This window comes from Mustela erminea, chromosome 2 (genome assembly GCF_009829155.1).
Source record: "Mustela erminea isolate mMusErm1 chromosome 2, mMusErm1.Pri, whole genome shotgun sequence".
In the NCBI taxonomy this organism is placed as follows: domain Eukaryota; kingdom Metazoa; phylum Chordata; class Mammalia; order Carnivora; family Mustelidae; genus Mustela; species Mustela erminea.
In genome coordinates, this window is record NC_045615.1 from 99,231,637 (window position 1) to 99,245,545 (window position 13,909).

The 13,909-nt window shown below is 51.5% G+C and overlaps 1 protein-coding gene across 5 annotated transcripts in view; it reads left to right on the plus strand.

Moving 5' to 3' along the window:
* HTT (huntingtin) overlaps positions 1 to 13,909 on the plus strand; it is a 137,883-nt gene that overhangs the window by 75,451 nt on the left and 48,523 nt on the right. For all 5 annotated transcript variants that reach the window (XR_004283340.1, XM_032333674.1, XM_032333675.1 and 2 more), the window contains 8 exons: positions 1,785 to 1,862; positions 2,352 to 2,575; positions 3,818 to 3,896; positions 4,016 to 4,177; positions 6,118 to 6,173; positions 7,414 to 7,562; positions 9,322 to 9,458; positions 11,428 to 11,544. Coding sequence is in view for 4 of the 5 variants with exons in the window: in XM_032333674.1 (XP_032189565.1) it covers positions 1,785 to 1,862; positions 2,352 to 2,575; positions 3,818 to 3,896; positions 4,016 to 4,177; positions 6,118 to 6,173; positions 7,414 to 7,562; positions 9,322 to 9,458; positions 11,428 to 11,544 (1,002 nt within the window). In the remaining variant the exon portion in view is untranslated. The remainder of the gene's footprint in view (positions 1 to 1,784; positions 1,863 to 2,351; positions 2,576 to 3,817; positions 3,897 to 4,015; positions 4,178 to 6,117; positions 6,174 to 7,413; positions 7,563 to 9,321; positions 9,459 to 11,427; positions 11,545 to 13,909) is intronic.

Sequence of the window (13,909 nt, forward strand, 5' to 3'; positions counted from 1 at the left end):
GTTGTACTCCTCATTATGGATCACAGATTGCTACCTCTTTGCATGTCTGGTCATCTTTGACTAGATTCCAGGCACAGTGAAATGTTGGGTTCTGGGCCTTTCTGTGCTCCTGTAAATCTTTTTGAGCTTTACTCTGAGATAGGTTTAAATTGTGTGGGAAGTTTACTCTTGGGTCTTGCATTTGTGATGTTAGTTGGGTTGGAGCGATGCTCCGTCTTGGGCTAACTGTTCCCACGACAGAGGCAGGGTGCCCTGTGAGTTCCTGTTCTCCCTAGTTTGGGGGGGAACAGTAACTGTCCTTAGCTGTTTGTGGTGCCAAACACTGCCCTGTAACCCTTCCTGCTGATTCTCCCCTGGTCTCCAGGTGGCGTGGGGTTCCCCTCACATGCTGTTGATTGATGCCCTGCCGACTCCCCGCATCTCTAGAGCCCACCCCGGACAGCTGTCTCTGGCGGGCTGCCCTATAGACCCCTGCTGCTTTAGCTTCCCTGGATTCACAGCTCTTCCGGACTTGGGGTCTCTCTGCTGTACTATGCCTCTCTTCCTTGTGCCCTTACCTGGACAGTCTCCCAGGGCAGTGGGCCAGTGCAGTGTTTGTCCCTGCCCCTTAGTTACTCTCCTCCAGTCCCTGCCCTTTGGTGTCTTGTCACCGCAACTGCACCATGGTCTGACGCTTCTTTTTGTTTTTTGGGTGACAGGTATAAATGGGCCCGGTGCCCTGTTTTGCCAGAAGTGCAAGTATGTATTCCACGGCACATTGGTGCCTATGCTAGGACGTGCTTCTGGAGCTCTTTGGGTCTCCGAGTCCGCCACGGCCTCCTTCCTCACCAGTTTCCCGTCCCTCTTGAAGGGTTTGGTGCCACCAAGTCCTTCATGCATGTTTGTTAGGAGACCTGGTCTTTTGCTAGACACCTTGTGATCTGGAGGCTCGAGCTGTAATTCTTCCAGTTAACATTTATTAGACACCAGCTATGGGCTTGTAAAACCCAAAAGCAATGTGTTGCAAATTCAGCCTGCAGAATACAACCTGGAATGCTCAGAGTCTAATTTAATTTAGTAAATCAGAATATTAAAAATATATGGTCCTTGCATTTGCAACCAATGCAAGTCTGTTGTTTTTAGTACTGGAAACTGTCCCTCGCAAGGGAAGTGAGAGGCAGTGTGGCTGCTGTGAAGTCTAGCCCTGCTGACAGAAGCAGTGGCTACTGACCTTGCTGTCACCAAGGCGTTGGGCCATTGGTGCCAAGTGCCTGGCCTGGCATCATCCTGAGAGCTCATGTCCTTGTCCTTCCTGATGCCCCAGAGGACACCAGGTGTCCTGGGTCTCATGGATAAAAGTAGTTTGCGAGTAGTCATTGAAGGCAGTCATTTTGGTCACTTTTGCAGATCCCTGTAAGACCCCTGGGGTGTTCCATAGTAGATCACACAAGGCCTGGGCCTTGTGTTTGGCTGCACGTCTGGAGGGCTCCTGACTCCTCCATACTCTGCATCCCTGCCCTGAGCACAGGGGCAGGAAGTACCTGGTTAACAGTTAGTGCCCGAGCAGACGAGCGAGCCAGCAAGTGACGGTAATGCCTGGTAGAGAGGCCTCAGGCAACAGTGCTGCTGCCCATGCTTTCCTCTGACTTTGTTCCCAATGATGGACTGCAGGCTCCCCTGGCATTGACTGACGCTTACGAGTTTCATGGACACTTGCATGTGTCTGCTGTCTTTGTGGGGCTCACAGCCGGAGGAAGCCACTGCGAGTTGCTCACTTTGGTGTCTCATTACTTCCTCTTTTGCAGTGCGTTGAAGAGATCCTGGGGTATCTGAAATCCTGCTTCAGTCGGGAACCAGTGATGGCAACTGTTTGTGTTCAGCAGGTAAGAAAGTCCTTTCCAGGAGAGGACTTGTCCTGGAAAGCCATAGCTCTGGGCAGGAGGCTGTGATGCTGCAGGTGCCAGAGAAGGTGGTGCTGGGGGCGTGATGGTGGCCCTCAGTCCTGTGTTGGCTCACTGTGTTACCGGGCAGAGGGGTCCCTTTCCCAGTCCCCTTCAGGAGGGAGAGGCCCACCACTGGCGAGGGCAGCTGGACTCTCGCCGGTGTCCCCCTCCGGGTTTTGTTTGGAATGCTCGGTCTCATTGAGAACCACAGTGAAGTTGAGGCTCTGAGGTTCTTTGTACGACTTACCTTGCCTGGCACCACGCGGTCTCACGTGCTGCTGATGGTGATTCTCAGCAGGCATTTCCGTCTGAATTTTTGCTGACGTGCCCTGTTAGCTTCAGCTGGGTAGACTCTGCCTGGGAAATGCTTTGTGTATTGTTCACGCTGTGTTCAGTCAGATGCTGATGGCTTCAACTCTCTCACTCTAGCTGTTGAAGACTCTCTTTGGGACCAACTTGGCCTCCCAGTTTGATGGCTTGTCGTCCAACCCCAGCAAGTCTCAGGGCCGAGCACAACGTCTGGGCTCCTCCAGTGTGAGGCCGGGCTTATACCACTACTGCTTCATGGCTCCATACACGCACTTCACCCAGGCCTTAGCTGATGCCAGCCTGAGGAACATGGTGCAGGCGGAGCAGGACCACGACCCCTCAGGGTAACCTTCCAGCTGTCCTGGCCGAGGTGCTCATGTTGATGGGTGGGGGTGGGGCAGGACATCTCCAGTAGACATATGACAAAGCGAGCAATGACAGTTTGTAAAAAGTAGGGGAGAAAATGGCCATGGTCTTCTCATACTCCCCTTTGTCTGAAGAACTTTGGAAAGTGTGCTTGTTACCAAGATGCTGGAGGCAAGGCCCTGCCTTCTAAGAAGTGTATGGTCCAGTGAGTAAGATGGCGTATGGGGGACTGTGTGGCCTCGGGGACCAGGCCGGTGTGGGAACACCAGGCCCACTCCCTGGGAGGCCGCCAGGGCTGCGGTATGGGATGTGGGGTGAGACATGCTGGCTCCAGGTGCCGATAGGGGGTACCGCTCAGGTCTGCACTCAGGTTGGTACAGTAGTGCTGGCATCTGAAGGTGTCTGAGGGGCACAGGAGTGTCTCCTGTAATGGTACTTGGCATTTTATAACGTTGTGGCTAGAAGTCTCCATTTAAATTTATGGTTGTGTTTTTGGTGCCTGGAGTAGAGTAGTTGTTGCTTAAATTCCTCTAATTATTAGGAGGTATTTGAGGTACTGCTCAGTGGAGTAACAAGGGGATTCCTGGTTTTTTCCTTTATACGGGTAGCGATAAATAGCTGGTTAACCTACTGGAGTCAGAAGCCCAGGAAAATGCCCTCGTTCCAGGCCTTGCATTGGTGGCTTACCCACAGTATATCCAGTTCCCAGGAATCAATCTCTTTAAATGCTTTGTTTAATGATGTGGGGTATAAATAAGAGAGTAAGAAAGCCTCTGTGTGTGTGTTTGTGTGTGTGTGTGTGTGTGTGTGAGAGAGAGAGAGAGAGAGAGAGAGGGAGAGAACGGTCATCTAACTTTGAATGTGTCTCTTGAAAAGCGTGTCGTGATGTGACTATTTTAAGAACTTTCTTCTAAGAAAATCAAGTGAGCTCTTCAGAGTCACTGAATCTTTCCAGTGGGCATCCCCTTTCAGCCTCACTACAGCCTGGGCTGGGTGGCGGTGGGTTTCCTGCGCCGGGCGAGCTCTCTCCAGGTGCCTGCTGCCCCAGACAAAGCTTGGGACAGCCGCCCCCTGTGGTCCCGCTGTAGTCCGACTGTCCGTGTTGAAAGGAGGGGATCCCACTGTGGGTGTGGCCCCCCAGGTCCTCTGGCTCCGAGTGTGGCTGGGGACACGGGAGAGGATTTAAGGCCACTCTTTGCTCCTGTTTTTCTATTCGGCAGGTGGTTTGATGTCCTTCAGAAGGTGTCTACCCAGTTGAAGACCAACCTCACAAGCACCACAAAGAACCGCGCGGATAAGGTGAGGGGAGGCGGCAGGCTTGGGAGCTTGGGGACGAGGCTTGGCGCCTCCCAGGTCGGGGGCTTCAAGTTTTCAGTTGAAGAATAACTTACAATTTGTTCTTCCCCTTTTTTACCTAGAATGCTATTCATAATCACATCCGCTTGTTTGAGCCTCTGGTTATTAAGGCTCTAAAACAGTACACGACCACCACGTCCGTGCAGCTGCAGAGGCAGGTGCTGGACCTGCTGGCGCAGCTGGTGCAGTTACGGGTCAATTACTGTCTGCTGGACTCTGATCAGGTTGGTCCCTGGCGGCTTCTTTCTGCCCTAACTGCTGGTGAGTCAGCACCAGTCACCTGTGAGAACCTGCAGGCTGCCTCCAGGGCACGGGCCTGCACTGCACCTTTCTGGGTTTAGGGCTGGCCACCCGGGTGGGACTGGCTCCCAGTGGCCATTACCCTCCCCACCCCAAGATGAGGGGATTTAAATTTTAGATACAGTTCAGACTTACTCTTGGGGGGAGGGGCATTTTTACAAAATGCAGGGACTTATTTTGAACAGATTATCAATTCTGACATCTAGTTTCAAACAGGCCGACATCAGGGCCATCTGTAAAGAACACTTTGGTACAAGGCAGTGGGGGTTGGCGCCACGTCTCAAGAGGCCCTCCTGGCACCTGTCTGGCCAACACAGTGTGGACTTGCCCTGGTCAGCTGGGACTCAGCTGTGGGGAAATGCTTCCAGAGTCCCAGACCCCTGGGATGCTACAGATGAAGTTGCCTCTGAGTCATGGAAATGTGACTGTCATTGCTGGGCCATGACCTTGGCCTCCTTTCCTAAGTGAGGCGGGAAGTGTTTGGTAGGCATGGTGTGTCTGTAGATCCTGCTAGCACCAGCACTCACCTGAGAGGGTCTGTTGCCCAGAGAAACAAGGAAACACGTTCAGGATGCTCATCTCCCTGCTGGGGTAGTAGGAAGCTGTCCTCTGATGAAGGAGGACTTAAAGGACCGGGCTTCATGGGGGCTGACATTTGGACTCATCCTTCTTTTGCCAAATTATCAGAACATCCTCTGGGAGGCCTGCTGCCATCCTCAGGCAGATGCCCACTGGAGGGCGGTCAGGGACAATATGCCCTTTTCTCTGACACAGGGGTCTTGGCAGGCAGAGGCCTCATCTGAAGCCTCGGGCGGTGGTGGCCCAGAGGGAGGCAGGTGCATGCCGACCGGGGCGTGAGGAATATGGGTGCCCTGGGGGCTTTCTGGGCAGAATCTGGGGCCCACAGCAAGGGGTGCGCCCTACCATCTCCTCGGCATCCAGTCTTAACTCCTCACTGGCAGAGCTCGATGTTCTCCTGAGGAAGCGAGAGGCTGCTCTCTTCCGGGGCTGGCTTCAGTGTGATCGCATTCTCTCTTCAGTTTTCCTGCGTAGACTGTCTTCTCAGAAATGCTGTGATTTTTGGTGCTTCTATCTGTGTGACTCCCATCTCTATCTGACATGTGGATATGGCAGGGGGCAGCCTCAGAGCCCCTGCACAGCTGCCTCCCAGCCCCGCTCCCAGGCTGCTGCTGGTCTTTTCTTGCCATGAGTGCTCTAGACTCATATTTGTTCGGATTTGCTTGTGTCGCTTAGGGCCCTTTCTCCCCAGTCCTGAGAGTTTTAGTACAGTGACCATAGGAAGTGAGAACAGGCAGACCATTTAATTCACTTCCTGTCCTGGTCTGTATCTGTGTTGTGCCCGGGGGCTGGGAGCAGACAGTGGTGCGTAATCTCCAAGCTTGAGGTTGGGAGAGCACAAGTGCTTGGAACAGAGTTGGACACAGTACTAGCTCTGAGCTAGTCCTGAAGAGCTGTCTGTGCCCTCAGGGTCCCCTTCCCTGTCAGACAGCAGCCTTCCTGCATCAGCTCCTTTGAACATCGGGGTGTTGGGGGAGAGGGTGAGTGGACGTGGGCGTCTTCTCACCCAGCCAGTCTCGGGGCATCCGTGCTGTTTGGTGGGGAGCCAGAGCGAGCCGGCCCCGTGTGTGTCTCTGTGGGTCTGCTCTGTGTCTCCCGGGGGGCTCCCACCATTCAGTGGGGCATCCTGAGTGATCTCGTCTGATAGAATACGGCTGAATTCTTGTATGCACATACATTGGTTGCCAGGAACTGGTTAAAAATGGACAGAAATAAGTAGGGAGAAAAGCAACCTGGTTTGCATATTGTAATTACTGATGTGAAAATTTTTATTTTCCTGCCTTAGGTGTTTATTGGATTCGTGCTGAAGCAGTTTGAATACATTGAAGTGGGCCAGTTCAGGTAATGGCCTTCTGTTCTTTTAGACTCTGTGTCCTTATTAATGCACTTACATGGGACTTTAGATTATTAAGATGAACATTTACTTTAAAGAATTATGAAGCATTTTTGCTAGATTTTTTTAAAGTGGAACTCTGATTAACATGCTGTGTGTTCTTATTTCTCTGAAAAATTGGTAAGTGTCTCAAGACCTATTTAGAAATAGTTGTGCAGCTGGAATTAGACGTGTCCGTTCTCACATTTCAGAGCCTTTAATTATGAGAACAGATGGGTAATGCAGTCCCATTGGCTGGGACGCTGATTGTTTTCTGAACTTCTTAGAACGTGCTTTAGATGTGGCTGTCTTCAGTAAACGTGGTTACTGTGCACTTTCCTGGGAGGGGCCGCAGAGCTCCCTTGCTGGACAGTGAAGCCTTAACACTCTCTCCTGGGCCAGTGACAGGCGTGTGAGTGTAGTTACTGAAGATGAGATCTCTCTAGTATCTGAGCTGAACCACCCGAGTCAGGGGTGTCCACCCCTGCGCACTCAGAAATCTGCATTTAGCTTGTGCCTCCCCAAAAAGCAAACTGCGAAGAGCCTGCTGTTCACCAAAAGCCTTACCGATGGCGTCAGCAGTCCGCTAACTTGCATTCTGTGTGTTCTGTGTATCGTGTGTATTCTTACAATAATGTCAGGAAAGCACTATGTGTTTTTAGTACAGTATTGTATTTATGAAAACTGTGCATGTAAGTAGATCCACACAGCTCAAACCCAGGCTGTCGGGGGTCAGCTGGACTAACTTCACGAGTAGTTGGACTCAGCTGTCCTTTGTAAGTAGGTGAAGACCGATGCGGTCTCAGTGTCCCTTGGGACTAGAGACCCAGTACTTTTTTACTCTAATTAGGTGACATTTTGCCTATGTGATTTGAGACAAGTTACTTTTTCTCCTTGGAGTCTAATTTCTTCAATTGAAGAGAGAAGGGGCAGGAAGAGAGCTCAGAAGATCATACCTCAGGGCGCCCAGTGCTTTCTGGGGGCTCTCCCTCAGCCTTCTCCATCCACCCCTCCCTCCCCTCCCCCTTCTCCCCTCATTCCCTGCTCACTCCCTCCCCTCAGTCTCTCCCCACTATCCCCCAGCCCCCCTGCTCTGTCCCTTTCTCTTTTGCTGTCAATTTGGAATCATGAGTACTTTCATGTTGTTTATATTGATCATGCATCTTAATTTTTAAAAGGAAGTATCTAAATGGATGTTTTTGTTTCTAGGGAATCAGAGGCAATTATTCCAAACATCTTTTTCTTCCTGGTATTACTGTCTTATGAACGCTATCATTCAAAACAGATCATTGGAATTCCTAAAATCATTCAGCTGTGTGATGGCATCATGGCCAGTGGGAGGAAGGCTGTGACACATGGTAACGGGACAAATCTTTCCCTGTGGTCGTCAGTAATGATGTGCTGGACAGTGTCAGTCTTCATTACACCAACTTCCAACTGTGTCCATGGCTGCTCTGTGCTTTTTGGCTCTGTGTGCGTGCATGTGCGTGTGTACATGTATACGCGTGCCTATGTGTGCATATATGCGTGTGCTGGTGTGTGCATGTGCACAGGTGCACGTATGCATGTGCACGTGTACACCTGTGCGTGCATGTATGTGTGCCTCTGTGCATGTGCATATATGTGCACATACACACGTGTGTGCGTGTGTGCGTGTGTGTACACACGTATGCACGGCTTAGAGATGTCATAAAAGGGAGAGAGCCCCCCATCCCCCTGCCATATATCAGGAGCTTATACTCTTCTAAGGTCAAAACACAAGAAAAGCAGGAAGCTGATCTGAGAGACAGATAGAGCCTGACATAAACACTCTCCTCTAATTACATGAAACACAAGAAACTGAGAAATCCACTTTCTGGAAGGACACTTGGTGTGTTGTGTCCTGGTACGGGAAGGTCCTTCTGTGCTGCCTGGCTCTTTGCAGAGACCTCAGTGAGGAGCACAGACAGTGTGCTGCTCTCAACAGGCCCCACCTGTGCAAGGAGACGGCGGTTCGAAGAATAAACTAAATTGTTGAACTTTTCAAACAGATCTTTCAGCTTTTTCCTCTTGACTCCTCTCTAGCTCTACTGTCAGAAACAGTAGGCTTTTGAACCTGGTGGGGGGACTTCCTCAGACCTTTGCAGACCCCACATGTGGGGCGGGCACTGTGATGTGCAGCCTTCTCTGTTCCACATGCTTGTGATAAAGCAGGTAACGTGTTGAGGGGGAGACACTCAGGGCCATCTGATCCTCACAGTCTCTGGAGTCGCCTTTGCCATGGCTTCACAAGGGCTGAGATTCATGCCACAGCAAAAGTTCACTCTTGGACACGTATGGAATTTGGGGTCCATGGTGCAAATGTCAAATAGAGGGATGACAAAAGCCCCCTAGATTAAAGGGTCTTTGGATAGAAAATCAGTGGGCAGCCAAACCCTTGTACTTTCTATGGAAGACTGTTATCTGTAGAACAATCAGCAAGTATGCTGTGCGTGCGTGTGCCGGGGCTTGCATGTGCCTGGGTTTGCGTGTGCTGGGGCGTGCATGCCACTAGGCAGACAGTGCCATCAGTGACATGATTGGGCCACACCCTTCCCAAGGAAAGACGCTTCTTAGATGGTTTGTCCCCATGGTGGTGCTAGACTAAGCAAATTACTTTCACTGCTGTTTTTGATAAAGACAAAACTTGGGGGAAAGGCATTATCTATCTAAATGAGAGTGAGTTACTACTTAAAACAGTGTAGAAATCTAATACTTTAAACATAGTCATCTTTTCAGGTGAATCTTTAAGTGGAGTACACATTAGAATAGGGTGTTGCTACTTTTAGAAGATTTTAGTTTGAATTTCACTTTTGAATTTGTGTCTCTTTTTGTCAGAAGTGATGTTACATCACAGACACCCTAGTTTTTTTTTAAGATTTCATGGAGTTATCAGTAAGTGTCTGAGGAAGACCTGTGGCCTCCGTGGTAGCACACTGATCATTCATAGCACTCAGGGCTAGCCTGAATTCATCTCGTATCATAAGCCATGCACGGATTAGGGTTTCTTATTTTTTGGACACATTTTGGAGGTGTTAAGCTGTGTCTGCAGTCTCATGGTTTGTGATGACTTCTGACCCTCCTTTTGTGCCCCCACAGCCATTCCAGCTCTGCAGCCAATAGTGCATGACCTCTTTGTACTGAGAGGGACCAACAAAGCCGACGCTGGAAAAGAGCTTGAAACCCAAAAAGAGGTGGTGGTGTCCATGCTGCTGAGACTCGTCCAGCACCATCAGGTAAGAGAGGGGGCAGTCCCAGCAAGGGCAGGAGGAAATGTCCTATGGCCCACTGTCCGCTAATTCGCAGGTGATCCTTCATGCTGCCCGGGGCTCTCAGTTTGGGGAGCTGCCAGGGAGGGCTAGGCTTGTGGGGTTTGAATTAAAGCTGTATGGCCACCTGGGGACGTTGACTGCCACCAGGCTGATAGTCACTGTGTCATTCAAGGACGTTAATAAATTGGAGACCCTCTTCTCCAAAATCTGTTAATTGACATTGATCAGAATGATAGAATTCTAAAAGATGATTTGAAAAATCCCACATCTAAAGGGTGCCTGGGTGGCTCAGTCAGTGAAGCATCTGATTTCGGCTCAGACTGTGATCCTGGGGTCCTGGGATTAAGTCCCTCATCGGGCTTCCTGCTCAGCGGGGAGTTTGTTCCTCTCCCTCGGCCCCTCTCCCATCTTGTGCTCTGTCTCTTTCAAATAGATAAAATTAAAAAAAAAAAACCCTCACATCTGAAATAATCTGAAGACTTTAGCTTGTACATCCATCCATGTGTTGAAGCAGGGCAAGGCTGTTCTCCTTTGTGCGGAGTGTGGTTTTGTTTTCCTTAAGGTGGAGCAGTTTTGGGCCGATCAGGGGGCCTCAGTCAGAGATGTAGCTCGCAGTGATGCCGCTCTTAGTATGCACGCTTGCCTGGCCCTTGTTGTTGCATAATTCTTGGTAGCTGTTTGTCTTTGAATATTAAAGTCATAAGCTTTTCTCATGGAAACACTTTTCTTTATGCATTCTCATTTTGGTTAATCTGTGTAATGTTTAATTAAATGCTTACTGTTTAATTAAATCCCATAATTACAATGAAAAGTACAAAGCACACTGGGTTGAAGGGAGGCCCGGGGAGTGCACTCGGGGAGCTCTTCATCTGCTTCTTTTTTTTTTTTTTTTTTTAAAGATTTTATTTATTTATCAGAGAGAGGGGAGAGAGCGAGCACAGGCAGACAGAATGGCAGGCAGAGGCAGAGGGAGAAGCAGGCTCCCCGCCGAGCAAGGAGCCCAATGTGGGACTCGATCCCAGGACGCTGGGATCATGACCTAAGCCGAAGGCAGCTGCCTAACCAACTGAGCCACCCAGGCGTCCCTCTTCATCTGCTTCTTGAGAGGACAGAGAGGGTCGGCTAGGCTTTGCCGAGGAGAGTCAGAATGGAGTGCAGATCCCCCCGCTTGTGGGAGAATGCTGCCAAGCCCACTGAGCTGAGGCATGGCTGTAGGGGTGCAGGCTTCTTACAGGGTAGGCTTGGATTGGCTTGACTCTCTCTATAGTACTCCTGGTGAACAGGCCAGGCCACTGGGCATTTTCATCAACAAGCAGCTGATAAGTATTTTCAGTTTTGCCAGTTCTTGGGCATTGGTTGCAGTAACCCAGGTTGGCTGCTCGGGACAAAAGCTGTCCCAGCCAGTGTGCCGATCAAACTTATTTACCAAAACAGATTTAGCCGTCTCTGCTCAGAACTGATCACTCATAAATTCGTGCTCGACCCTGGGTAACTTTCCTGAGAGTAAGTGCGGCTCAGTAGGAGGTTAGCTTTGTGAAGAGCAGAGTGGAAATTAATGTAGACAAAAGTCAGGAGGCATCCGTGGGCTAGTCAGGGCTGTGTTTGCATTTTTCCAAAGGTTAGTATAAATTTGATTTTCTTTTTGTGCCTTTTGTTTGGTTGTGAAATCTTGTAAACCCCATAGAAGCATAGAAATATAATGATAGCTCATGTTCCTAAGGAGTGGGCAGTTGGAGTGTGCCCCTTGAGTTTTCTTCTGGTTTCCCATGTGTCCCGTGTCCTGTGGGCCAGGCTGGCATTGGGTACATCTTGCCCTCACCAGAGATCGTGTTTGCCTCGTGGAGCCCTCCTGCTGCGCTGGGGTCAGTGCAGCAGGCAGGCACGTGTGATCTGTGAGCACTCTGACCACGCCCCCCCCCAACTCCCCCTGCAGGTGCTGGAAATGTTCATCCTGGTTTTGCAGCAGTGCCACAAGGAGAACGAAGACAAATGGAAGCGACTGTCCCGGCAGATCGCCGACGTCATCCTCCCGATGTTAGCCAAGCAGCAGGTTTGTCCCCATCTGCTTCATTCTATGGGGTCCCTGGGGCACCTTCCTAAGTGGCAAAGATTCCTGTAGGAGATGGCACTTGGGACTGACATTTCACTGAGTCGTAATAAACTCAGTTTCTGGTCGTCCTCAGTGCCACTCAACAGGGCAAGGATTTCATTCATTCTCAGTGACCTTCTTGGCTTGCTGTGTCTCCTGCTTCGCAAGAGAGGAGCCCCCGCCTGCCCAGAGCTCCACGACCGGAGATTGCTGGGGCCAAGGCGGAGCCAGCCTGTCTCAGTCCAGAGCCGTGTCCTTTCCCGTCTGGCTGCTCTCCCTCCCTCATTCTGCTCAAGCAGGCGTTGGTACTTGATCTTGAGGTGTTTGTTGTCTCTGATCAGCCGTGATCCATAATTTAAGCAGAACTTCTCTAATCGACCGATGTGATCAGTTGTTTCCATTACTGCAGTGGAGCGAGGTGATGGCCATGCCGTGGGGCGTGGAGCCCACTCGACACAGCTTCTGAACCATGTCTGCCACTGGGTGTCCAAGGATAGGGGGTGACCTGTGCAGGTACAGCAGCACCTTCGTAAATGCAGTGTTGGGGGTGTCCCAGGGCGGCAGGGGGTGCCACTGCTGCCCTGCCAGGAACCTCACCAGTGGTCAGCAGGCCTCTGGGCCTCAAGCGCTTTGGATGCGGCCAGACGGTACTATTGGCTCATCCCAATTGTCCCAGTGGAGGAAGCAGTTACTCTGGGGGACAGGCAGTGTCCGTGACTGTTGGCAGCTGGTGCAAATGTGTAGACAGGATGCAGTAGTCATTACTGTCTTCATAGCTTCAGCCCCATGCTGGGTCCTGATGGACTTGTCATCCAGCAGCCACATTACAGGGAGGGAGTCTTGACTTCCAGTGACACTGACAGAGGGCAGTTTTGATAAATTAGTGAATGTGGTGTTTCAACATGGTCTTGGGTTCCATGCCTGTGGATCTGTATTTTTAGAAAACTATTCCAGAAACTTTATTCCAGTCTCTCATTTGTCTTGTACACAATCTAAGGAAGGTGGGGCTGGAAGGCATGGTGACAGTGCAGGTGACCCCCACCCCCGTGAAGCCATGTGAACCACCACGCGGGGCCTGCTGGGTGGCTTGCGCCAGTGCACGCTGCACGCACAAGTGGTGGGGGCCCTTTCAGTACGAGCAGTCAATACGGAATGAACAGAGCTGGCGAAAAGCCTGGCTTCAGGGAGTCACAGTTTCACTGGATGGAAGTGGAGGAGATCCACCACAGAAGTAACTCGGTGATGTGTGTGAGACCCCAGACAGCAGGCACAGTGTGGGGTGGGCCAAGGAGAGACAACAGGTGGCAGTGTCCAGGCAAGGCTGTGTTGCTCAGTTTTTGTAAGCTTGACCTGGGTAAGAGCTTTCTAGGCAGAGAAAGCAGCAGTGCAGGCCCTAAGGTATGGGAGCATGCCCGCTGTGATCAGAGAATGTTGAGAGGCTGTGCGCGTGGAGCAGGGAGGATGGCCAGGGTCTGGAGGCCGTGGATGGCCTCTCTGGCTGGTGTGGAGGACTTGGAGGAGCCTGTCAGGGGTTTGGTACAAAGCAGTGGCGTGGTGTGATTTGGGGGCTGAGGATCGCCGCAGGATGGGACTAATGGCTGAGCAGGAGCTCCGGCCTGTGGCACGGAGGTTGTGGGCCCCAGGGTGGGGAGTGAAGGGGCGAGCAGTAGCTCGCCCACAGGTGGTGTGGAGCAGAGCTGGGAAGTTTGGCCTGACTTCACGGGGATGGGAGGAGGGGCGCTCATGGATGATGGGCCTCCCATCTGCCGAGGTCGGGGGATGAGGAGGAGAGATCCTGGTCTGGGTGTGTGTGGCCGGCAACCTGGGAGGCACTCTGGGGAGGCTGAGGTCGGTGTTTGGATGCACGAGTCTGCAGTTGTCAAGATGGAGCTGAGTAGAAGGTGAACACTGGGATGGGAAGAGGTAACTGGGACCCTGTGTAGCTGGGAAGGAGGGCAAGGTGAGCTCTGAGCTTAGAGGCGGAGCCCATGGAGGAGGCAGGGAAGGCAGAGCAGGTGAGTGGCAGTGTCGAAGCTAAGAAAGGAAGGCATCTTGTGGAGGGGTCAGCTCTCAGCTGCTCACCGGCTAAGCATATGAGCTAGGAGCCAACTATGCATTTGGCAGACTGGTGGACACCGGCGAGTGGTTTGGGTGGGTGTGGAAGCCTGGCTCAGGAGTGATGAGAGAGGCCTAGGCAAGAAATAGGCTCTGAGAAGGAATAGAAGTGATGTGGCAGCCAGAGATGGAAAGAGGTCAGGCAGGGCCTGTGCGTACACTGAGGACAAAGGCAGAGGTTACTGTCCTCATAGGGCTGGGCCTGGCCCTG